The sequence below is a fragment of the Vigna radiata genome, chromosome 8, assembly GCF_000741045.1.
Source record: "Vigna radiata var. radiata cultivar VC1973A chromosome 8, Vradiata_ver6, whole genome shotgun sequence".
NCBI classification, from domain to species: Eukaryota; Viridiplantae; Streptophyta; class Magnoliopsida; order Fabales; family Fabaceae; genus Vigna; species Vigna radiata.
This window is the reverse complement of record NC_028358.1, coordinates 40,807,232-40,832,448: the sequence shown is the minus strand read 5'-3', so window position 1 is coordinate 40,832,448 and position 25,217 is coordinate 40,807,232. Positions and strand designations below refer to the sequence as shown.

General features: G+C 29.8%; 4 protein-coding genes across 8 annotated transcripts; all 4 read right to left on the bottom strand.

Annotated features, from left to right (window-relative positions):
* Positions 1-1,495: 1,495 nt before the first annotated feature.
* On the bottom strand, positions 1,496-3,525 carry LOC106771752. The gene is made up of 3 exons (XM_014657749.2): positions 3,080-3,525; positions 2,727-2,815; positions 1,496-2,189 (listed from the first exon to the last, which is right to left on the bottom strand). Exons 1-3 carry the CDS (start codon positions 3,303-3,305, stop codon positions 2,103-2,105), a joined length of 402 nt encoding a protein of 133 aa, XP_014513235.1. The 5' UTR covers positions 3,306-3,525; the 3' UTR covers positions 1,496-2,102.
* A 2,421-nt stretch (positions 3,526-5,946) lies between these two features.
* LOC106769618 (3-hexulose-6-phosphate isomerase) lies at positions 5,947-6,920 on the bottom strand. Its single transcript, XM_014655305.2, has one exon. It carries the CDS (start codon positions 6,806-6,808, stop codon positions 6,188-6,190), a length of 621 nt encoding a protein of 206 aa, XP_014510791.1. The 5' UTR covers positions 6,809-6,920; the 3' UTR covers positions 5,947-6,187.
* A 47-nt stretch (positions 6,921-6,967) lies between these two features.
* LOC106769620 (protein phosphatase inhibitor 2) lies at positions 6,968-10,580 on the bottom strand. Of its 4 annotated transcripts, none has more exons than XM_014655307.2 (5): positions 10,531-10,580; positions 8,864-8,938; positions 8,657-8,769; positions 8,058-8,234; positions 6,968-7,512 (listed from the first exon to the last, which is right to left on the bottom strand). In XM_014655307.2, exons 2-5 carry the CDS (start codon positions 8,866-8,868, stop codon positions 7,337-7,339), a joined length of 471 nt encoding a protein of 156 aa, XP_014510793.1. In that variant the 5' UTR covers positions 8,869-8,938; positions 10,531-10,580; the 3' UTR covers positions 6,968-7,336. The 4 variants fall into 4 exon arrangements, with proteins under 4 accessions (XP_014510793.1, XP_014510792.1, XP_022641346.1 ...); XM_014655306.2 differs by having other exon boundaries at positions 10,523-10,564; XM_022785625.1 differs by lacking the exon at positions 10,531-10,580 and adding an exon at positions 10,376-10,414.
* A 12,177-nt stretch (positions 10,581-22,757) lies between these two features.
* Positions 22,758-25,015, bottom strand: LOC106769712 (membrane steroid-binding protein 1). Of its 2 annotated transcripts, XM_022785624.1 has the most exons (3): positions 24,636-25,015; positions 23,094-23,413; positions 22,758-22,952 (listed from the first exon to the last, which is right to left on the bottom strand). In XM_022785624.1, the coding sequence occupies exons 1-3, from the start codon at positions 24,941-24,943 to the stop codon at positions 22,930-22,932; spliced, it is 651 nt and encodes a 216-aa protein (XP_022641345.1). In that variant the 5' UTR covers positions 24,944-25,015; the 3' UTR covers positions 22,758-22,929. The 2 variants fall into 2 exon arrangements, with proteins under 2 accessions (XP_022641345.1, XP_014510924.1); XM_014655438.2 differs by having other exon boundaries at positions 22,758-23,413; positions 24,636-25,013.
* Positions 25,016-25,217: the final 202 nt, after the last annotated feature.

Genomic DNA, 25,217 nt, shown 5'->3' with positions numbered 1-25,217 from the left:
TATATATATATATATATATATATATATATATATATATAAAAGACAACTCTGTTCATTTTATGAATAGAAAATATGTAATATATAAATCATATAAGTTTGTTTATATATTAATTAAATGAATCTAACAATAAACATTAAATAAATATGACTAGACATTGATTAAATAATTATAAACTTTTACATTACATTCATCTACTTATATATTAATTTATATTTTTAGCGAGTCAACTTTATATATTCACGGTATATCCTTTATATTTTTAAAAAATTTACTATATTTTTACACACCTTTTATCCTTTATATTTTTGTACAATTTATTATTTATGTTTTTATAAATATATTAATTTTCTATAAATTATTTTTAAGATTGATTCTATTGAAAACTTAATTATAAATTTTAAAATATTTATTACTTTTTTTATCTCTAATTTTTTTCTAATAAACGTACGTAGAGGCATATTTAAAACTAGTTAAACATATAAAGTTTTGACAAATACATTATGAAATTTAACATTTAAAAAATTCTCTAATGACATTAGACTATCAGTGGTTTATATAATATTCACAATTAAACTTACCACGATGAAATAGGTTAATAAACAGTACTAATTTTCAAATAATTCATAATAAAATTACATAATGATAAAACAAACCAATGAAGATTTTTAAAAAGTCTTCTGGACTAAAAAGAATAGAACTTGATTTTAGAAGAGATTAAAATCAATCCATAAATTAGAGAGTCAAATGACACTTTTAATTGTAAAAAAGTTATTTGTTTACTATTTAATAGGCAACCGTATATTATAAATAAGCTAGATTAATGATTAAACAGTAAAAATTTGAAAAAGTAAACTGAAATCAAACTTATTAAGGGTATATTGATATTATTGTTTCATGTTTTCAAAGAATACTAATCAAGAATATTGAAGTTGTTAATTTTAAGACTTTTCTATATAATTCAAATTAGACAAATTTTTTGAAGGGTGAAACGTGCTTAATAATTGTAATGCAATTAAAAGAAATAATTTTTTACGGGGTTAGATCTGACTTAATATGTGTGAATTTTGCAACATCCTGAAACGAATCCTCTTCTTCATAGGTATATAAGTTTATTTTAAGTTTAAACATTTTTTGATCCCTAAGTTAAGTTATGATGTTCAGTTTAGTTTCCGTTTTTTAAAATATCAACCTTTAATCCCTATGATATGAAAAATGTATCAAATCAATCTTATCCGTTAACAAATCACAAGTTTTTCATTAAGTGATTTGTTGTTCATAACACCTTCCGTTAACAAATCACAAAATATTGGATACCTAGATATGAAAACTTATGATTTATTGTTCATTAAGTGCTGTCACGATGACTGATTTGATACATTTTTCATATCATAGAGATTAAAGGTTGACATTTTTAAAAGCAGAGACTAAACTGAACATCAGAACTTAACTTAGAAACAAAAAATTGTTTAAACCTTTATTTTACGTTTGGGAGAGAAAATTGAACAATTCTAAAATAAAATACAAATACTGTAAGTTTGTCCTAAAATAAAATCCACCTAAAGTAGAAAAAAAGTTTGAGTTAGAAGAAGGATGATGATGGAAGGTTGGTGTAGGTGGAGTGATTGAGTATCCAAATAAAGAAAACAGTAGACACCGTGTTCTGCCAATCTTGGACCTGAAAGGATTACCCCACCAACCTCCCCTATCGTAGGCCAAGTTTTCAAACCCCTCTCTTTCTATTTAATCCGCAACCATCAAAATATCTGCAAATCTTACTTTATATAATCTTATTCTATTCTTCTATAATATCTGTGTCACCATTCTATCATATCAACTTCCATAAATTATCTTCCTTTCAATCTCTCGTAACAAAACCTATGCGCCACTGTTAGTCTTTCACGTCAAATAAAATAATGAACGACATATAGCTAGCTAGGTTGATGTATTTAATATCCTCTCATCACAATAATATCTTTTTAAGATAATCGTTAGAAATAAAATATAGTATAACTTGATTAGAAGTTAAAACAAGAGAAAAAAATATAATATAAAGAAAAAAGAAAATCCATGAATCTTTTGTGTGCTGTGAGATTAGGTACCCCTAAACATTATTTCTTTGTTTTGCATCATCCCCTCCTACAACGTCGGGACCACCACTTTCTCTTCCATTTTCTAGTTCTGCTACGGCCTGTGGGGACATAAACAAAATCACTCGTTACTCACTCTATATGCTCATTCTGGTAAACAATGTGGGGTTATTGACAAATTCATGCACCTTTTAAATGCCTCATATAAATAGATTCGCTGTTTGTATAAATTGGAGTCATTGAATAAGAATATCAACAACAAAAAATACATGTCAATGCAGTCGGTTGACATCAATCTATTCAAAGATGTCTGGTTAAAACGAAGAAATGAGCTGTCTGGTTTTTATGGAAGGACATGGTTCCAGTGGTGCAGAAATTACAGAAAACATGTCATATAGGGCAAAAAGAAACGTTTTATTTTCATGGAAGAAATATTCCTTCCCAAACACGCCAGGAATTGAAAAGACAAAAATAAAAGAATCAATTGCGTTATATTTGTAAATTAAATTTGATAATAGAATAGGTTTTGGTTTGAATTTGTTTTGTATAAATGAAAGAAAAGAATAAGAAGTAGCAACGAAGGGTGAGAAGAATGAAAAGGGCGAGAAAGAGATGCAAGGGGTTGTTCAAAAACTGACCTGCTCCACCAAGGAACTGTGTAGGTGAGAGTGGGAATGAGACGATCTCCTCTTCGATCTTCTGCCCCTGGGAGTAGGACCCATTGAATCTGTCACAATAATTAATTAATTAATTAATTAATTAAACCCAGATAAGGTGGGGAAGAGATATTTGTGATGAGGAATATAAAAAGAAAGAAAGAAAGGCACGCAAGAAAGGACAGAGTGGGAATAAAGAAAAAATAAATTCTACTTTATGTACAAATATCTCAGGTATATTCCATATTACCATGTTCCTTCTCTTTATTTCATTTTATTCAGTTACGTGCAGCGAAGAAAGAGTAAGAAAAGGAAATGAAGTGCATGGGGGAAACCTGAGGGTGCAGAAGCATGTTTCTTGGGCCTGCGATTGGGCTTGGAATCCAAGGTGGATTCGGAGGTGTCGGGGAGGTAGCGGTCGAGGCGGAGAGGAGGGTGGGAGGAAATGACGGCGTAGTGATGGAGCATTGTGCGGACGAAGGAGGCTTCCATGGTGTTGAGGAAGTGAAGGTGCTTCTCGTCCGTCCAAACCGACGTCGTTTGGGTGTGCGTGGATTCCATTGTGTGGCGTGGGAGAGAAGAGATGAGAGAGAAGAAAGCAGAGAGCAGAAAGAAGAGAGCAGAGAGCAGAGAAAGAAGTAAAGAGGAAGAGAGGAGTGGGATGGGGAATGAATACTGATACGGTGGCTTTATTAGCTGGCCACCTCTTTTCTTTATTTAAAACCCAAAAAATATCTTCATTATCATACTTTCTTAAATTACTAACTAATACTCTATCCATCAATGCCTTGTACACAAAAATATGAAATAAATTAAATTAAGTATCGATTTTATATTTTATTCGGATCTATTTTTTAACTAAAATTCAATCCAATCCACACCCAAACCCAAACACTCATAATTAAACTCTTTTTCAACAATAAAACAAAAAAAAGAATAAATATAAAGGCCCCTACATGTATAAATAGTTATGTATAATAACCATATTAATTTTACACTAATGTTAATAAACTCGAATACCTTCTAGCAATTTTTTTGTTGTCGCTAAACTGGTTAGCATATAGCTAAAAGTACCATAGTGTATTTGAATTTATACAATTTTTGTATTTGCGGATCTAAAAGGTAGAGAAAAGTGTACAAATTCATACCTTGAGCAATGAGAAAATTAGGGTGTTAAACTTTCTTTACTGCCACTCAGAAATTAAGAAAGTAGGTTACAATTAATTAATTATACTATTAAGAATAACTAACTTGAAGAGTTTGAAAAAAATAAATAAAAGAATTATAGGTTCAATGCTTTTCACAAACCTAATAAATTTATCAATGAAATAAAATAATTGAAATTTCAATTAAAAAAATATTTCATATTTAATCATCTCCGAAATATTATTTTATAAATTATTTTTTAAAAATATTAATATATAATTAAATTAACTTTTCATACTGGACTTATTTAAAAAATTAAATTAATTTAAAAATTTTAATATAAATTTTCATTTTTTACCCACGTTTTCTCAATTCAAACAGTCTTGTCTTTTCTTTCTTTTCTCTTTTATTTCTTTTTCACTTTTTCCTTGACCGTACCTATACATCACTACCACAAAGAGAGTTTCCCAAACAAATGAATTTCTCGTCAATGTAGATGCAAATTAAATTCTAATAATTGAATAACAGGTTTTCTATATTAATTTTCTGTGCGCAAAGAAAATAACAGAAGATACGGTCTCCTATGTTTTTATATGAAATCAACTTTTTTTCTTTCTTATGCATAACTTTTTTTTAATTTGATGTACAAATATAATATTTTCAATTTCTTTAAACAGTTTAGTTAATTATATAATAGTAAAATATATTTTTATCCCTTGGAAATTTTTATTTTTAGTATTTAATTATATATTTAACATTATTTTAATATGTTTAATTATTGTCATCATGAATTAAGGCTGTGTTCGGATGTGAAGATTTGGAGGAGATGATTTGAATGAATTTGAGTGGATTTGAGGATAATTTTTTTGTTATTTTTTTGAGTGGATTTGTCGGTAATTGAGAGTAGATTTGAGAGTAAAGTTTGTGAGAATTAGTGTGAGATTTGATTGATGTGATAAATTTAAAACATTTGTTTAATTGATAGAAATTAAAGATTACTAAAATATCCCTAGTTATTAAAATAATATAAAATATTATTTGTTAGTGTTATATTTAATTGTAAAAATATTTATAAAAAAAATTTAAAAATAACTATTAAAAATAATTTTTAAGAAGTAAAGAAATTATAATTTGAAAAAATAAATAATTATAATTAAACAAAATATATATATATATATATATATATATATATATATATATATATTAAATAAACCACATTCACAAGTCTCCATTCAATTTTTTTTAAGTTTTTTTTCCTACTGCCAACATCCCTTGATTGTCAGAGAGAAGAAAATTTCAATAAGCTCATAGATGCACGCGTTTGGAACAGGATATGCAAGTATGTATCCGAATACGCTTCTTTGCAAATTCTTCCAAAACTTGTAACCGGATATGCTCTTCAGTGAAACCAAACGCATGAAGATCTCTTCTTCAACTCGCTGCTTCAGTGAAAGGAGTATATACGACTTTTCAATCTAAATCATCGCAAATCTTATCAAAATAGCGAGATGCTTAAAACAGTATAATCTCACAAATGGTCACTTTTCCGTCTTCGCAAATCAGTACAAACGAACAATGTTTGAGTCTCAAATCCATCCGTGATAATATTTGTAAACAATACCATGACTCCAAACGAACAGAGGCTAAGTAATAGCAGCAATGGAGTCACACTATTCATCGTGTTAATACGAGTCAATCGTAATAGTCATATGTAAAATTCTTCGCAGAGTTATATTTTATTTCTTATACTTTATGAAATTGTCCTCTACTCTTGTCTTTTGACTGTGTCATCATTATCTATTATTTTGTGACAGATTATACTCTTTAATCAAACCAGTTTTCATTGATAAAAGGACAATATTTCACTACTTTAAACACCCCAATAGAGTTATATTTTTTACCACGCTGAAAAGAACGTATATTTGGTAAAACAATTCATGAGAATTAATTATCAATTATTCATTTTAAATAAATTTGGAATAATAGATAATTGTTTTTTGAAGCCAGTAAAATACAAGGTTAAATAATTGAAATAAATGTCTAAAAGAAACAAGGCTGTCTTTTTAAGCATGGTTGATTTAATAGTTAAGAAAGTAACACTTTATTCTTCATAGTTTATTTATTGAAGAATTCATGAGATGATTAATTAAAAAGAACACAATTTATCCTTGACAAATATGGTAACCAAACTCTTAGCACAACAAATGCTAATACTCAGATGGATTGTACAAATGTTGAAACAGTTATATCTCCGTACAGTTTTTCGCTTGGCACCACCCATGGCACAATCGAGCGGCTCATTCAAGGTTAGTGTGGCGAGATCGAACGGCTTCAGGGTTCTCACCCAAGGCCTCACCCAACTTGTAAATAACCATCTCAAACAGAATAAACAATGCCCCTTCGTACACACTTCCCATTGGAAGCAACGGTCGAGATTTCGCATCCCCTGCAACGTCCGCATCATCGGCCATGGTCTGCGCTGCCACGTAAGCCACAACGTCAGCGTGTTTCACGCAAGACCCGGTCTCGGGCTGGGCCGTAAGGAGCAGCACCCTTCCGCCGTGGTAGCGCGCCACGGCACAGAGGGCGTCGACGGTGGAGAAACCGCCGGGGCCGGCGGAGGCGATGAGGAGGTCGGCAGCTGCGATGGGGGGAGTGGTCATATCGAAGATGAAGTGAGCCGAGAGGCCTAGGTGGAAGAGGCGCATGCAGAGGGCCTTGAGCATGAGGCCCTCGCGGCCCACCCCGTAAAGAAAAACGCGGCCGTTTTGAGAGGCAACGGAGGCGAGCTCGGTGACCAAAAGGTCCAGTGGGGGCGGGTACGGATGCGTGGGCTTTGAAAATATGGAGGATATTTGGGTGCAGATTTCTGTGGCCATTGAAGCTCCTTGGGAGATAGAACCAGAATTAGAAGCCATCACTCTTCTTCGCGCTCATTGGACTTATGCCCTTTTTATATGGGTGTGATTTTGTTTGATTGTGTGAAACAATCCACTCTCTATCCTAATCCGAGGGCAAGAAATAAATTGAATATGCTTTATTCTACAATCTATCCTTCGAGTTAAAAAATGAGGTGCTGCAGAGCTAAAATTCCATAATTAAAAATCAATACAATTTGATCCGTCTAAGCATGCAACCTTAGCTGCTAAAATATTGGAGTGCTTACATCAATGCAATATAAGCATGATATTTGGAGTGTTTGTTGATAGTCAGGAAGTTTGTTGCTAGCCAAAAGGAAATCTAATTTGGCATATTACAAGAGAGTCTACAACCTAAATGGAGCATGCAAGATCGAATGGACATACCCGGTGAAAAAAGAAAAGATATTTTACACACAAAAGACACAATAATACAGCTAATCCCCGTCATACACACAGGCTAATGAAGGGTTTTTATTTGCTGGAGTGGGCATTGATGAAACATTTTCTCCTCGATGTCGGCCTCTCTCAGGTACAACTCGGCGAAGAAGTTGAGCCATTTTCCCCCTCCCCCTTGGTATGCTCAGCGCCGTTATCCTCGTCACTTGCATCCTCTAGGATAGAAGCATTCTGTTGCAGTTCTTTGACTTTGAGGAATTCATCATAGTGGGCCTTTCTGTGTTCCTTAAAACTCAGACTTTTATCTGTTTAAGAATAAAATAGACTGGGTCAGATTAGAATAGCTAATCTACCAATACAAAAAAATTACTCCAGCCTCTTGGTCCCAGGGTGCAGTATGAAAAAACTGCCCAGAGTTCTCGGTGAGGACTAAAGATATATGCATGATCTGTCCGAAGTCCTGACTTAGACAGACAGAATCAACTTGTTCAATATTTACTAAACTCGCTGTACTGCACAGACCTTTCCTGTAGCTGTCTTAACACAAATTTAAATGAATTCCCCCTTTTAACACAGATTAAATGAAATTTTCTGAGGACTAGTCTCAGATTAAATATCATGTCAAAATTAAAAAGATGTTATCAAAAAGCTTATTTTGGTCAGCTACTTGAATTATACAACACCATCAGCCTGGTTAAGAACCAAAGTTCGAGGGATGTTATTTACTTCTCTCAAAAAATATAAATTATGGGTATTAGAACTTGATCACCGACACAAGTTTCTCATGAATAAGCGCGAGATCTGCAGTAATGATCAATATTATAAACACCGAATGACCATCTATCATTACCTTCCTCGTCTTCAGTTTCTTGTACTTCATCCTCAGATGATGTCCAGCCGTCAGATTGTTTAGTTCCTGTTCTGCTAGAAGAGAGCGCATTATTGAAAGCATTTCCTTCAGAATTGGCAGAGTCATTTTGATCTTCAATACATTCGTCAAAGCCTCCTCGAACAGGGGATGGAGAACCTAAAAGATTATTCATATGAAAAGTAGCCCCACATAAAGTGACTTAAAATATAGAGTACAAACAAGGATCTTCAACAAACTCCATAGCAGAATTGCATTAAGCCCTTAGTGTTAACATTTTAAAATACCAAATCAAGTGGAAGACAAACTAAAGATTAGAATTTAATACTCACTTGCCAGAAGACTAAAAGCAATAGAGTTCAGTTGAAAATAATAAAGTATCTCCTATTTCCTGCTAATATTATTTCTATGAGAAATGCTAGCAACACATTTTCTAAAACAATTCTTTGAATACATTCTTTGTTACTGGTAGAAAAATGTTGTAAATCACAACATTTTGAGTCACACTTCTTGTTTAAGACCATTAAAAGAAATTTTAACTGTAAGTAGAAGCTAGCACTCTGTTTCTATAGTTTACATACTTTCATCATCAATCGTAGGATGATACGGAGTCTTAGGTTCAGTAATTTTTTGCCTCACGGGTTTATTTGCTTCAATTTCTCCAATATTAGCCTCATTCCATCTTACATGTCCCCTGCAATGTGAAAACAAAGGGAAGACACGTGATATTAATTTTCTATTCCGAAATCAAATAAGCACAATAAAACAAACCAGACTGCTAGTATTACTTCATTTTGGCAGATGGAAGAGCCCTTCGAACATCAAAGGTATGAAAAAACTATCCTCAGGCGTGGCTTGGTTAACTGGTCAAAGAAACAAGTTTATGTGGTAAGTCCTTGAGCTTTCAAAACAAAATAAAGAAAGAAACAATCAGGAACGATTAAGGAAAGAGAGCCAAATCTTTAACGAAACAACATTCAAAACAAGTAAAATAACGCCCATTGCAGTTATAAGTACATACATCAATTGAGTATTTCATAAAGAAGCAAATGAAACACACAAAAACCAAGTGTTCCAATAAAAATAACCGGACCATATCAACTAATAATTATAGAATTTCTGTTGGGTGCATATATATTAACATGGACAATCACTTAAATATAAGCCAGCACAAAATGCCTGTGAAGAGAGACAAGACAAAGTTCATCAAATACATTATAAATAAGAAAAAAAAAACAAAGGAAATTAAACTAACAAATTATTTCACAGGAAGAATTAGTAAATAATGCAAACATGTCTTCAAGAAATAAAGTTATCTTTGCAGCCATGTTAATTAAAAAGTGTACTAAGTTTGAATTGATTGAAAAGGATGAAAGCGACTTAGTTTTCAATTCCATTCAATCACCTCCCTCCGCACCTAAACTTTGGGACATAGGATGAAACCAACCAATTATTCCCTAATATCCTTCTTAATGAAAAGAAGACATTTAGAGTTCACTTGTTAAAAAAGTTGAATGGAAAGTAACCCATGTTAATCTCAACCCAACACTCTTGTTCCCCTGAATCTGGTTCCTGAGAAGGAAGTGCAAACCGATGCCTTTTAGAATTTGAAACCGTAAGTTATAAACAATGTTAACCATTCGAGGGTAATGTTATTTCCTTCCATCTCATCATCGCTTTTCACTCCATTCATCCATCATTAGGTGTACACATTTGCATGAACTTAAAACTCGGCCGTGATCAATGTACCACACGATTCTAAAACTCCAAATTAAATTACCATCAATTGGTGGTGAGTTGCAACTACAAAAAGAATATAAAAAACTTTGATCTCTTACAAATTTTTCCAAATCCGTGGTACAAAGTCGATAATCTTTCAAAAGTAACAGATTCAACCAACATAAATGGAAGACATCGGGCATCATATTCCATGCTTACGAAAAAAAAAAAAGAGAGAGAGAGAGACAAAGGGACGGCTATCAGAAAGAAAGGGCAACTTCATTACACGATTAGAAATGAAAAAGAAAAAAAAAATCGAACATTAGGATTAGGTTCCAATCTGGGAGAAGAATGAACAACTATAGGCGTTGACGCATGAAATAATGCAATTTCCATTTACTAAATCCAAAGGCATGATAGGGAACTTCATAAACAAACAGAAAAGATAGGATTTCATTGTAGAGAGTATGTTATTCACCAGCAATGAGCGCATTTGATAGTTGACTGAGTCCTCATTGAGGAGAAAGGGAGGTATACATAGATCAAATAAAAAAAATGAAGATTCATAGCGATAAGAAAACCTTTGATAAATTTGAAGTTTAGCACTCCCACCGTCAAAATTGAGAGAGCCAAAAAAAAAAAAAAAGTAATGTTCCGTCTTTCTCGCTACGGGAATTGAAAATCTAAGATGGAAGTGAAAACACCATGAGAGAGAGAGAGAGAGAGACCTGTGTACCTTGAAATGGATTGCCGTGTTTGGTCTCGGGGTGAAGTTACAAATGCTAATTAAAGAATAAGACTGTTTTTCAAAATAAAATAATAAAAATAGACTCCTTTTTTCTTGTGTTTTATCCGCACAATAAAAAATAATAAAAACCTGGGAAAACATATTCACTGTGATTATTTTTTAAAAATAATAAAGATAATAAAATTATTATTATTATTATTATTATTATAAATTTAAATATAAATAATTTTTATAATTTTATTGTAAATTATTTTATTTATTTTGCAGATAATTTAATAATTAAAAAATATTAAGTTAAAAAAATATCAAATTAAAAAACGATTAAATATAAACAAAAATACTTAAAGTGTCAAATTAATAAAATGAAAATCTTAACTTAAAAAAAATTATTTAAAGGATAAAATTGGAAAATAAATATAAATAAAAAAAGAAAATTCCTTTATCCATATTTACAAAAATAATTATAAATAAATTATTTTTAAATTACAAAAATCCATAATTTCTCCTTTAGTTTATACAAATTATTCATATATTGTTAATGTCCTTTTCAAATACAATATAAACTTTACAAAAGTACTAACTAAAAAAATATTAAATTATAGTGAAAATAAAGTAACCCATTCATAAATTGTTTCCCCATTTTATCTTTGATGATAATTTTAAATTACAATGTATAATTACAAAAAAAAAAAAAAAACTATAGTGAATAAATATAAAAAGGTGATTAATTATTTATATACATTATATATATATATATATATATATATATATATATATATAACAGTATAATAAATAATACTGCCAATCATTGACAATTGTCTCTTTATTTCCTCTAGTTGAAGAAATAGATGTAATAAGTGATTTAGGAAAAAGAAATAAAGTGCTTTAAGTGTATTTCTTTTCGAAAATATTGTTTTAGGTTATTGTTCGATAATGTATGTCATCTAATTTTCTTTTTCTGTCTCTTTTTTTCTTGTTATGCATTGTTGATTTCTCTTCTGGAATATATATTTTTTTCGTCTGGCTTCCTAGAAAAAAAAAAGTTCAAGTTGGATAATATTTCACGTCATAAACCTTTTGATTTAAGTTTATATCAATAACCATAATATTAAAAATGACTCTACTTATTATCAATGAATAATAGTATGAAAGTGTAACTTTCATCTACACATATTTTAGTTATAATATTATTTATTACAAATTTTAGTTGCAAGAAGGAAAACAAAACTTTTGTGACTGTTGTTGAGACATATTCTTTCTCGTAATCAACTATTGTATTTTATTTTTCAATTTCGATAAGTAAGTGAGGTTTTCTAATTTCTTTTCATGAGTCATTTGTAAAGATTTATGTTTTATACGTAATTTCTTTTAATGTTATATATTTTTAAATTATCATATATTATTCTCATCTTTTTATATTTGTATTTTTCAAAATCTGTGAACATTATTTTAGTCGATCATGATTGACGTCAAATCACGTTAGACAAACTAAATATTGTAACAATATCTAATAAAGAAGATATAAAATTATAGCCTTAGTCACATGTGATCTTATCTAGTTTAAATATTTTTTTAAAAAATTATAATTTATATAATCAAATGACACTTATATAAGAATCAAGTTGCCTTTTATATTTGTTAGAATCACGAGAGAAGAAAATAATTTTTATTTTATTCAAAAATTATTATATACGGAGATATAAAACTAAGTTTGTTAACTCAAATTTTTAATTAACAAATATTTTTGTTAAGTCTCTATAAAAATTAAAAATTAATTATTTTTTTAACATGTTTAGTACATATAATTTATATATTTATACACGTCAGTTTAATTGAAAATGTTATATATCTTAAATTACTACATATTTTATATTTACTTTTTATCTTATATTATTATTATTATTATTTTTTAGTTTATATTTTAAACATTATTTTTTTATTATAAATAAAGTATTTTATCTATATTTTTAATCTCATATATAATTTTTAATACAATAATAATTAAAAGTAAATAATTTCTTTAATGCAATCAGCAATTAAAAGTAAATAATTTCTCTAGTTTACATAATTGAGTTATATCTTTTATTCTTGGTTTAATACCTATTTTGATCCCTCTTTTGGGAGGGTTTGTTTAAAGTGGTCCTTCTTTTCTTAAAAAGTTCACTCAAGTCACAGCTTTTACAAAAACTGTTTAAATAGGTCCTTTTTTATAACGGCGTTAACTTTGTTAACGGCAGAGCTGATGTGGCATTGATATGTGTTTTAAAAAATTAATTAAATGTGACGTGGAATATGTAAAAGTTAGGGTTAAAATAAAATTAGGATTTGGGGTAAAATCAAGTCGTGATTNTNTGGGCAAAGGTAACTATGCTCTCTTCCATTACGGCGGAGGTGTGTTTCATATCTTCCCCAATCACTGAACGTGAGCTCATTACAAGAATTTGATGAAAAACAATGTCTCGATGGATCCCTAACAAACCAACTGTTGTCCTCCAACTGGTAGCAAGGTCCATCAATTATACTTTTTCCCTTGTTGTTAATAGAATCAGCATGAATACCAGTAGCAGACTCAGAACCAGAAATTCCATGGGAAGGATGTTCAACCTTGCAATGAGCACCTTTTGCCAGGAATGTGTGCAAAGCCAATTCAAACCTTTTTATAATGTTATAGAGAAGTGTTACACAGTTTACAAAGTTCCCTATCGAAACCGGTGAGATGTTGTCCAAAAATCTTATGATGTCCAAAAAATCTTGTGGTTTTTCTTGCAGCAATACATTTGATCCAACTTGGCTGCAGATTTTGAAATCTTCTTCAGGTTCCAGGTTCAAGTTTGGCGTCATCATCATCATCTGCTATGAGCCCACTTTTTTCACTGTAAGCAATTGCAATGAATCAAAAAGGGGATTAGGGTTTGGGAAAGAATGTACGATTATGGATTTTATAGCGGAGAAGAAAGAATCAGATAAAACCAATCCCCATAACTCCGAAAACGCTCACCAAAAGTTTGATTGTTCTTCTCAATTGACACTGACACTTGATTCAAATACCATAAACAAACTGAAGAACAACAATCTTGTGAACTCTGGTCTTCACCCTCTAGGTTTTTCTTGAGTGGAAAGGGGATTGCCACGTGGCAGTCTCTTATTGGCTGAGTTTTCCACCTAACTGGACTAATTGGACATGTCATTTAATTTTGGCCACGCAAACAACTCTGTCGTTAGTTTTTTAACGCCGTTAGCAAAAAGGACTTATTTGCACAGTTTTTGCAAAAGCTAGGACTTAAGTAAACTTTTTAAAAAAGAGATGACCACTTTGAACAAACTCTCCCAAAAGAGGGACCAAAATAGATATTAAACCTTTATTCTTTAAAGTTTAGTGTTTTGCCATTTTTTTTGTATATTCTATATTCTTCGTTTCATGCTATTTACATCATTCACTGTTCATGGAGTTTTGTATGCAAGTTTAAACGTTGGATGATTAATTCTTTGTAACGACTATACAATTGATTTGATTTTAGATTATGAATTGCTTGAATTTGTTTTCCGTTTTCCAATAAAGTCATATCCAACAATGAGGGTTTCTCCCTATATAGTTTCTAATTATATTACATTTTTTTCGTTTTATTTAACGAATACGTAGTTAGAATTTAATTTCATTCTAGCTTAAAAAGTTTTCTTAAAAACATACTTTACATCAAATAATTAATATATGAAAATAATAAGAGGATTTTAAAAAATATATATACAACATTTATAAGTAAATTAGGTGATATATAAAATAACATACGGTTAGCCACACGGGTCGATCTGATAAGAAAAAATGTGAGGCATATTAAATAACTTTTATTGCTGATAACAAAAGAATGCAATTAATTAAACCAGAGGTTTAATACGAATCTACTACTGAGAACAACAAAATTATGACAAATAGAACAACTGTTGAGAATTTTGGAGCACTCATGATTGATTTGATTGTAACAGAGGATATGTTGGGAGTACAAATCTACACCAACATATTTATAATCCAAAAATAACTCTTAAACAATAATTAATTCACATTTTAGAAATATTGTTTTCTCAATAACACCTACAAATAATTTTGACTGTGAATATAACAATATTATTATTACTGTGATGATGATCAGAAATATATTTTTAATTTATTATTATTAAATAAATTATGTATTCTAGTTATTTAATTTACACTAAGTTATTAAAATAATTATCTGTGGTAGGTTGACCGAGTAATTGTAATTATTTAAAGAAACGAAACAATTGTGATATTACCGTATATAACTTTTTATAAGGGAAAATAAAATTTGACATTTGACTCTGAGAAACGTAAGTCAGAATTAGGTATTTATCTAATTTTTCAATTATTAGTATATATGTCTTCATTTTTTACTTTTTTTTTAATGATAATTTATCTTTTTTAATACATTTTTAACTATTTTCTCTGTGAATATAATAATAATAACTTATTATTATTATTATTATGAGAAATATGTGTTGACTGCTGTTATTGTAATTATTTTAAAAAATGTAACAAATGTTAAAGAGATAATTGTAACATTGCCATGTATAAAGTTTTATAGGTAAAAAGAAATATAATTTGACATTTGAGACACGATACATGCGAGTCCGAATTAGGTATTTATCTGAAATTTTCCATAGTATAACCGTCTTCGCTTTTCACCTTTTGATAATTTATTTTCTTTAATAAATTTTTAAGTATTTGTCTATGAATATAGTAATATTAGTATTACGATAATAACGAGAAACATGTAAATCTATAAATTATTTGTTATAAAAATAGTAATTGAAAGGATAAAATTAAAAAAAAAAGTATTTATAATTATAGATATATAGCAATGAATAAATAAATTTTATTTATTAAAATACAAAATGTTAAGTAATATTGTATAAATGACTGTTTTGTTATGAGTATTTATTGAAATTTGTAACAGTTACAAAAATGTAAAAGGGTAAACAATTTTCTATGATTAGTAATTATTTGAATTAAAAAAAATAGATATTAAACTAATAAAGCTGAAAAATAACTTTTTATTGTAAATGATTATTGAGATTTAAAAGTAATAATTAAGAAGGTAAAATTGGAAATAAAAAAATAAAAAAAGTGTATCCTTTTCATGTATAATAATAACTTATGTATTCCAATTATTTAATTTACAGGAAGTTATTAAAAAAAATATTTGTGGTATGTTGACTACAGTAATTATAATTATTTAAAAAATTGAACAAATGTTAAACAAATAATTGTGACATTACAGTATATAAAGTTTTATAATGGAAAAGAAATATAATTTAACATTTGAGACATGCTATGTGTGAGTCAGAATTAAGTGTCTATCTGATTTTTTTTTATTACATGTGTCTTCACTTTTCACTTGATAATATATTTGTTTAATACATTTTTAATTATTTGTCCCTGAATATAATAATATTATTATTATGAGAAATATGTGTTTTAATTTATGATTATGAATTGAACTAAATACAAATACATTTTTGTGTCTGATATTCCATTTAAATAATCTAAATACTATTAAGGAAATATCTATAATAGATGTCTAGATAGGATAACTCAAAAAGTATATAAAATATTGTAATTCCAAAAATAAGTATAAGTTAAGTTTATATAATAATTTTATCATAAAAAACTATTTATCAATATTAAAGATTTTTTATATTACAACTCAAATGATAATATTTGTTACACTAAGCAAATTATACATCTAAGCCTTCGTAGTTTAAGATCTGTTCTACTTATTATTTACCTTTCCTTATTCACATCCATGAGATGATAATTTTAAATCAAACAACAAACACAAGTAAACGACAACATAAGAAAAGTAGACTAAATAAAAGAATCACTTTATGCAATTATAAAATCTCATATATATATATATATATATATATATATATATATATATAACACAATTCATTTCCAAATCAAACATAAGAATATAAATAAATTATGAAGTTGACAAATTGAGATATATGTACTGATGTCAACACCTTACCATACAAGGTCACTCAACACCTTACCATACAACAACAATAAGATTTTCTAATTTAACTGCACCTAAAACCTATCGAGAAGACTAAATTGATTTCTTAAACACTAGGATTGCACTTTCTATTATACAGTCATATATTTATAGTTCTTTTAAAAATACAAATATCAAATATAAAAAACATTATCAACCACGTATATTTCTTTCATAATTTTATATCTTATAAATGTTATTTTTTTTCTTATTTAAGGGTAATTAAAATATTACTTTATCTCATATTTGGATCATGAGCTATTGAATATATTTGGACTTACGTACATAATTAGTTATATATAGAAATGACTCGGATAGATACAAATATATATATATATATATATATATGGGGTTTGCTAACTTGTGTACGCCTGTTTTTCAGTTGGTACATTTTAGCACTGTGTACCGAGTTTTAGTAAACAAAAATACCCTTATATCATAAATTCTAAGTTTTAAGATTAAGGGTATTTTAATAATTTTCATTCTCAAAATAAAAAAAATAAAAAAATGAACTCCCAAACCCTTAACCCCTCTCTCATTCCTCTCAACTTTTCTCTTTCATCTCTATCACTCAAACCTTTTTTTTATCATTCCTACTCTAGTCCTAATTGAAAAAAAATCAGAAACATTTGTCTTATTTTAATAATTTTCATTCTCAAAATTAAAAAAAGAAACCTCAAACCCTTATTCACCTCCTTCATTCCTCTCAACCCTTTCTCATTCATCTCTCTTACTCAAACATTTTCTCTGTAATCACGATAATAAATTAAGTAAAAACTAGTTTCCACAATGAAATTATATCGAAATACCTTTGAAATCTAGCTTCCATATTATATTGCAACATTATGCTATCGAAAACCTGTAAAGTAGTTAACGTTAATACATTATGTAAACTAACTTCCATATAATTTGAAGTTACGAAAATCAGTTTCTGTGTATCCTAGTTAAAATACAACTACAAAAAATCAACGGGAGGTGCAAAGAGTAATATCCACCCTTTTTCAGCCCATTAGGCATTGCCCAACAATCACATTGAGGCGCTGCACTTTTCAATTGGGCTTCTTCATTTGCCACCTTCTACATATTTTCTCAAGTCTCGTTAACTTTAGTCAATAAATTTTTTATACTTTAATGAAACTTTAAAAAATAGTCATTTTAGAACATTCTGATACAATTGACCTGTTTTATAATTCTAAAAAAAAAACAAAAGTAAATTATTTACAGTTATTTTTTATATCCACATATACAGTATAGTCCTTTACAAAGAATTTAATTGCATATATATGATAAATTTATTGAATTTTATAATCACTTAAAAGGTTATTAATAGCATTATTTTTGTTGTTGAGGAAGATAATAAAAAGCTGTACAGTGAGCATGAACAAACATGAAACTCTACTTCCTAATGTCATCATTGGAGTGGCTGCTAATGGCTTATAAAAAGTCAGTATTGTTGGTACTTTCTAAGAAACATGTATATTGCTATTAAAAAAGCACAACCCGTACGTTATTAGAGAATTCATTACGAAAAATGGGACATAATTTAAATATATAAAAGATTATGACTATTCTAACTTAAAGTCTTAAAGTAATTTTTTTTAATAGATGTTCTAGCATCTCGCAACTTACAAGGAATGTTGAATTATTCTAGGTTAAGCATGTTTAACCATGAAGTTCTTATGGGTTAGGTTACCGAAAAGTAAATGCATTTTGTTGATATGAGTGGTCAAATTAATTCCTTTAAGCTATTCTTCAACCGTATAGTCTCATACCTATACAGTCTCTAGATTCATCTCATTCGGGTGTATGTTCGATTCTTCCATATGCCCCTTTCACTGGAAATCTGCCAGAAGTCGTTTATTGTCCGTGCCTCTTGCAGAGACGATTACTCCCCGTCCTCGTCAGTGTCCGGATGTCACACATGTTACTTAATTTTATCATTTTTATTTAATATGAAAATTTTAATTCAATCTTAGATTTCTAAATACAATATAATAACTCTCAACAGGAAAAAGTCTTTAACAATTAGTAGTTTCTGGAATTCTCAAGCAGCGGAGAAACATAAGAGAAAATCTATTTGGAAATAAAATTAAGATGTGAAATGAAGCATCCAACACAGCATATATAAAATCACAGAGCTCTTAGTATAATAAGACTAAGAAAGAATTCATAACTTCAATACGATTACAAGATAAAGTAAATACATGCATATATTCAGCCAGACAGACAGACCAAAAACACAAATTTTATATAGTTACTTATCTACAAGACTATATAATCACTCAAGAACTTGCACATACTCTGGAAAAAGCCCTAGCAGTAACTAAACTCTTGAAGATATCTAAAATTGACAGTTTGGTTTATTTATATGCATGCCATCTGCAACCATGTATATATGATCAATTATGAAGAGGGTTTGGTCCACTGGGAACTAGCCTATGAGAAACTGCATGAATCTGCTTGAACTTACTCTTCCTAGAGTTCAAAGAAGAAAGAATAGCAGAATAACTCTGAATAAACATGGATGAAATCTTCTTTTCTGATGATCTGCTTTCCAATTTTACACGGTTCTCTAAACGAGAGATTGAATATGAATCTTGCACTGAAGACAGGAGCAGGATAATGAGAATCAGAAAAGGGGTTGAGATTTTTAAAACTCTCATGACTGTGATAAATATTTGGAGCTAGAAAATGAAAGAAGAAATATAGTTTGTATGAATGCGTTGGAAGAGTGGAATATGACGGAATGGCGTGGCTGGCTATACTTAACCGTATAGACATAAAACAATATGAAAATTAATATATAATAATTATTTAGACAATATTTCAGGAGCATAATTTGTGAGTCCCTGATGCCAAATGTCAAAACTTGACTTTTCAGAAAGCGATGAGTGGCTGCCAAATTAATCCATTGATGATACGACGTGCCAAGTTGTCAATTCTTGAGTGTGAAAATTGCATTGAAAATGGACGTCACTGATTTCATTAACATGTTTTCAAACCTTAGCTTGTCGTGCTACTAGATTTATGTAAGCAAAGGTTTAAAATTTCATTGCCCTACGTCGATGTTTCAGTTTGTAGCGGCTGATATACAAATTCCAATACGATAAGAAAGGAGAAGGAACAATGATGCGTCATATAAGTATATTTTTAATAATATATTTTTTGTATTTTAATAAACCTAACACGACTAAAGAGGATCAGCTGGCATGCAGGCTGCTTTGTTAAATAAACACGATATTGACATTATTGTTGTTAATTTAAGAAAAAACAAGCACAATTCTTGACAAAGTTTGCTAATTATTACATAATATTCTATTGCCAATTTTACATTGACCAAAAATAACATAGGTTCGATGTATCGATCCAATACAACACTTTAAAAGGTAATTTACATTAGAAGTAAAGGAGAAGCATATAAAATGTGTTGCTGAAAATGGTTCTCTCTTTGGGTGGAAAGCTGAGATTTTGAGATAAGGATAGCTTGATTGAAATAAGGTTAATTTTTATTTTATTTTATTTCCGTGTTATTGGAATAAATATCTAGTAGGTATACCAATGTTGATAAATTACCTTTTTCCTGACCTTTATTTTGCATTTATAAAAACTGAATTTGTTTGTTTTGCCCTAGGTTATATGTTTCGTGTGAGATAAGGAATGCAGAAGAAGCTGGTCCCCTTAGACTTTAAATACAAGGAGAATTCCAACAGGGCTGCTAAAGCCAGAGAGTAATAATGAGTTCGAATAACATCAAGAATAAATTTTGTCCAATAAAATTCTAATGATAATATGAAAATAAACTACTTTACTTTTGTCGTAAAATTGATTAATTATTTCAGAATTCAAACACCTTCATTTTCTTCATGCCAAGTTTTATTTTATTTTTTATTTTATCACTGTGAAGGTGTTGACTCCCTGATTAGACTGACCAACAGAAAAATGCTATATACCATATAAAAATTTAGGTTTTCATAATTATCTATTCAGGTTGGATTTTATTATATATATATATATATATAGGATCAGTTTATGTATATAATAAGGTTTGATTTTATTATATATATAGGATCAGATTATATATTAAATAATTAATGTTTATAAATTAAGTTTCAATTATTAATTATAAAAATAACTTAACATGTAAACATAATAATTATTTAAATTTAACTAATTAGATTAATTAATTACAAGTTTAGAAAATGTTTATATAATTAAATATATTTTAATGTTTATATATTTATAAAATTTTTTAAAAAAAGTACAAAAATGGCAGGAGGATGACTTAAAAAATTTAGCTTGTTTTATAGGTGGGTTAATCCGGACCATATGATTTTGAGTGTTTCATCATACACCTTCAAACTCTTATCCTGCACCTCCAAAAATTACTATTTTAACCTTAATCATCATTATTTTAATATTTTCTCTTTCCTCATAAAGTCATTCTGCACCCCTCTAACTTTTTTTCTTTCTTATTAAAGTCAATCTACACTCTTCTAATTTTTTTCTCTCTTATTAAAGTCATCCTACACCATTTTAATAGATTTTAAAATCTATACAGTTTTTTTTTATAAATTTTTTACATTTCATTTTGAGTTTTAAAATTTAATAATTATTTAATTTAATTTAAAATTTTAATATTATTTAATAAACGTTTATATCTTAATAATTATTAAAGTATAATTTTTGTTCTTATAATAGTTATGTTAAAAAAATAAAAATAAAAGTAACTAAAATAAAAGTAACAATAATAAATATTATAAAAATTGTAAATAAAATTATATACAGATTTTTGAAATATGTACATATTATAAAAAATAAAATTATTATTTATAATATTTTTAAACAATTTTTTTTAATATTTATTATTGCTACTTTTATTTTAGTTACTTTTTTTTTTTTAACATAACTATTATAATAATAAAAATTATATTTTAATTATTAAGATATAAACATATATTAAATAATATTAAAATTTTAAATTAAATTATTATTAAATTTTAAATCTCAAAATGAAATTTAAAAAATTTATAAAAAAAACTGTATATATTTTCAAATCTATTAAAGTAGTGTAGAATGATTTTAATAAGAGAGAGAAAACTTTAGGAGGATGTAAGTTGATTTTAATAAGAAAGAGAAAAAAATTAGAAAAGTGCAGAATGACTTTATGAAGAAAGAAAAAATATTAAAATAATATTGATTAAGGTTAAAATGATAATTTTTGGAGTTGCAGGATGAGAGCTTAGAGGTGTAGGATGAAACACCCTATGATTTTTAAGAGAGCAATAAGAATAGGCCTACCCATTCCGTGACCCCTAAAAACAACAAACCTTCAACTTTCAATTACTTGCCTTACAACAAACCATGTTGAAGAATTATTTCAAAAGATGCAACTCTCATCAATATAATCATTCCAAGGCTGGTCCTTCATTTGTTCGTGGTACAGAGCAACCCGTATTAAATAGAGGTTCTGCAATGAAAACCACTTTTCTGTCCAATATTTCATCATATCTCTTCATACAAATATATCATCATATTTGGGTTATTTTGGACCACGCTTTATGTTTCAATTTTGTTAAAAATTCACAACGACCACAAAAATATTATTGTTTCAGAAATAGATATTTCAAATAATCATATAAACATTTGATGGAGTGACTGATTATTCATTATGGGAGGAGGATGAGGAGGAATGCTTGAGAGTTAATACTTTTCTTGTGTAGTAGCCAGTCTGAAAGTTCAAAATTATCCCTTCCTCCTTCCTCCCAAACAAATAATCTACAAGTTCAAAATGAAACTTTATTTTCTTTCACCCTGGTTTTGCTTACATTTCCCTCTGGCCCATCTCATCAGCAGTACCATTTTCTTTGCTGACATGTATAACCCACAGAACCTGCCAAATTTCTTTGCTGCTTTATTTTACTTTAATTTCATTAGACTTTTTTCAGTACTTCTACTCTCAACGAATAAAAAGCCCTTCTTCCAAGTTTTAGGTAGCAATGCAATAAACGCATTAATTCGAGAAAGATCAGCATTCAGAAACAGAAAGCACCAACACACCATCCATTCCTGGCATCATTATATATGTCTCTGAATTTTCAGTAATCGAAATTTTATGTGTAACTAGCTATACCATGCACCCAGACATGAAAGACTAATTATGCTTCGTTTTTTTTTTCACAGAAAAATATTTATTCAATAAAGCTTACCAGTCTAATATAACACGTACATACTATGAAATTTGAAAAAATTACCCACAGTTGATTATTATAACACCGAATATTCAAATAAAGGGAGAATCAGAGGAGATGACCTACATTTATCTTCGAAAAAGCTTGCGTTACATTTCCTCAGTCTTTACAATGCAGATTTTTCTTTTTCTCCATTTCGTCATGGGCATTGTGGGACAACTCGGAGATCACTCTTCTTTTCCTGGATTAATGTTCTCTTTTTCTGCATCAATGTTTGAAGGGGTTTCTTCACTTTTAACAGCACCAATTTCTGATTTGCCATCTTCATTGGGCTTGACAGCAGAAGCAGTATCAATATCACGGGAAGTAGTTTCTGATGGTTCTGCGGTGGACTCTGATTCAGTCACAGGAAGTTCACTTTTCACAGTTCCAACCTTTACATACTTGCTCATGAACTTATATTCCCAATCTTGTAAAGCATCAAGCTCAAATGGGCCAAGGCCAGAAATATCCCCAGTCAAATCTTTCTCTTCAAAAGACATCTTAGCTAAAGCCCTGCTGGCATCCTTTCCAGCAAATAGAGCATAAGGTCCACCAGGTCCATAAAACATCCTGGAAGGACATAATTCCACATGATAAAAACAGTTGTGTTAAAGCCCAATTAAAATATATTAAGGAACAAAAAAGAAAACCATTGCACATATGTACATATTTCATTCTTCACCGATAGAAAATGAACTATGTTGTCAAGCGAAATCATGTATCACTTCAGTTTGTTAAATTTTACTATTAAAAGCATATGCTCTCTTAAAGAAGGGAAAGTTTGGCTGAGGTATGAAAATAGAAAACATTACAACAGAAACAAACAAGGCCTGCAGTGATAAAAATTAATTGAAAATAAGGGGGGCAAGTTCCAGGAGAAATAAGTTAGGTAGCAATGACGATTATTTCCATAATTCAGCTTCACGAAACAGTTTCTCAAACGAAAATAGTTGACGTTACAGAACTAGATTACTCAATGCCACATCCAAGTCCATCTCAAACAAAGTTAGTCCAATAAAAATAAAGATCACGGCGAGCATTACATTATTCCATCATTGAGATGCGTCAAGGTGTAGTGGGACTAATCAGTAAACAATGAAAGTTCCACTCAATAAAGCAACCAGTAGAAGTTAATGTCGACGGGGATGACAGAAATTTAGCCTTAAAAACCGAACAAGGCCTTCCACAAAACAAAAGTTTCTATAAATCCATGTTCGACCTTTGAAATCCAACCTTCAGATTTTCTACTTAAACCATGTACTTTGCATGTTTGTTCTGTGGTTAGAAAATCAATTCCCAGACTTTTCATCAAACAACATACTCAAAAAACACTTGAGACCCGCAGTGCAATTGTAATCAGGTACAGTTCAAAACTAGCTCTACTCAAATTTAAAACAAGCAGGTCCTCAATAATATACGAGGAACAAGTTATCCTCTCATAACATGTCACAATAACAACAAAAACAGCTACATACAGAAAGGAAAACCTGATTTTTACAAAAGCAAAAAGTACCCCCAACCAAACTCACAAATTTGAAATACACTAACAATCAACACAAAAAGGCAGCAGAAAATGCATAACTCGAAAAAATGTAAAGAGAGAAAAGTAATACATGATACCAGAAACAATAACTGAACAAGGTTAATTTAAAAAAAAAAAAAAAGAAAAACTAATTTGGAAGGCATTCACTAAGAACACAAAAAAATACCCAAAATAAGCACGGACCATCAAAATGAAACAAAACACAGAACAAATTAAGAAAAAACGGGTGGGCTTTGTGTGAAGTTAAACCTGCTCTGGGAGACATCGTAGATCTGTCCCTTGATGGCCATGAGCAAGGGTTTACCCGTATCGGTGCCGTCGTAGGCTTTGAGCTCCTCAGCGGTGATCTCACCGAGCTGGACTGGCGGCCGCAGAGGCGGCATCTCCTCCTCCTCGGTGTGGCGGGGGCGGGGCCGCTCCGGCTGCCCCCCAAAGAAACCCAAAACGACGTAGTAAGCGGCCAGAATTAGGGCGAGCACCGTGAAGAAGGTGGAAGGAGTTAGGCCAGTGTAGAGCACTATGGCCTCCTTCAAGGTCTCCCACAGTTGCACAGACATGACTTGCGGCTGTTAGAGGGAGACCGAAGAGGCTACCAAGAGAAGGAAGATATGGTTTTGTTTGGTGGGTTTGATTTAGTAATATATAGTGATGAATAAATTCAGTATCTCGAGGTTTGAGGGTTTCGTCCTGATTTCTTGTCGTATCTTCTCACCTAAGACATCATTTCACCCATTCTTACACTCTCTCTTCTCTATCTTTTTCATTAATTTAGAATAATTTTTTTACATTATTTAAATATTCTTTACGAATTATTATGTGATTGGTCTATAG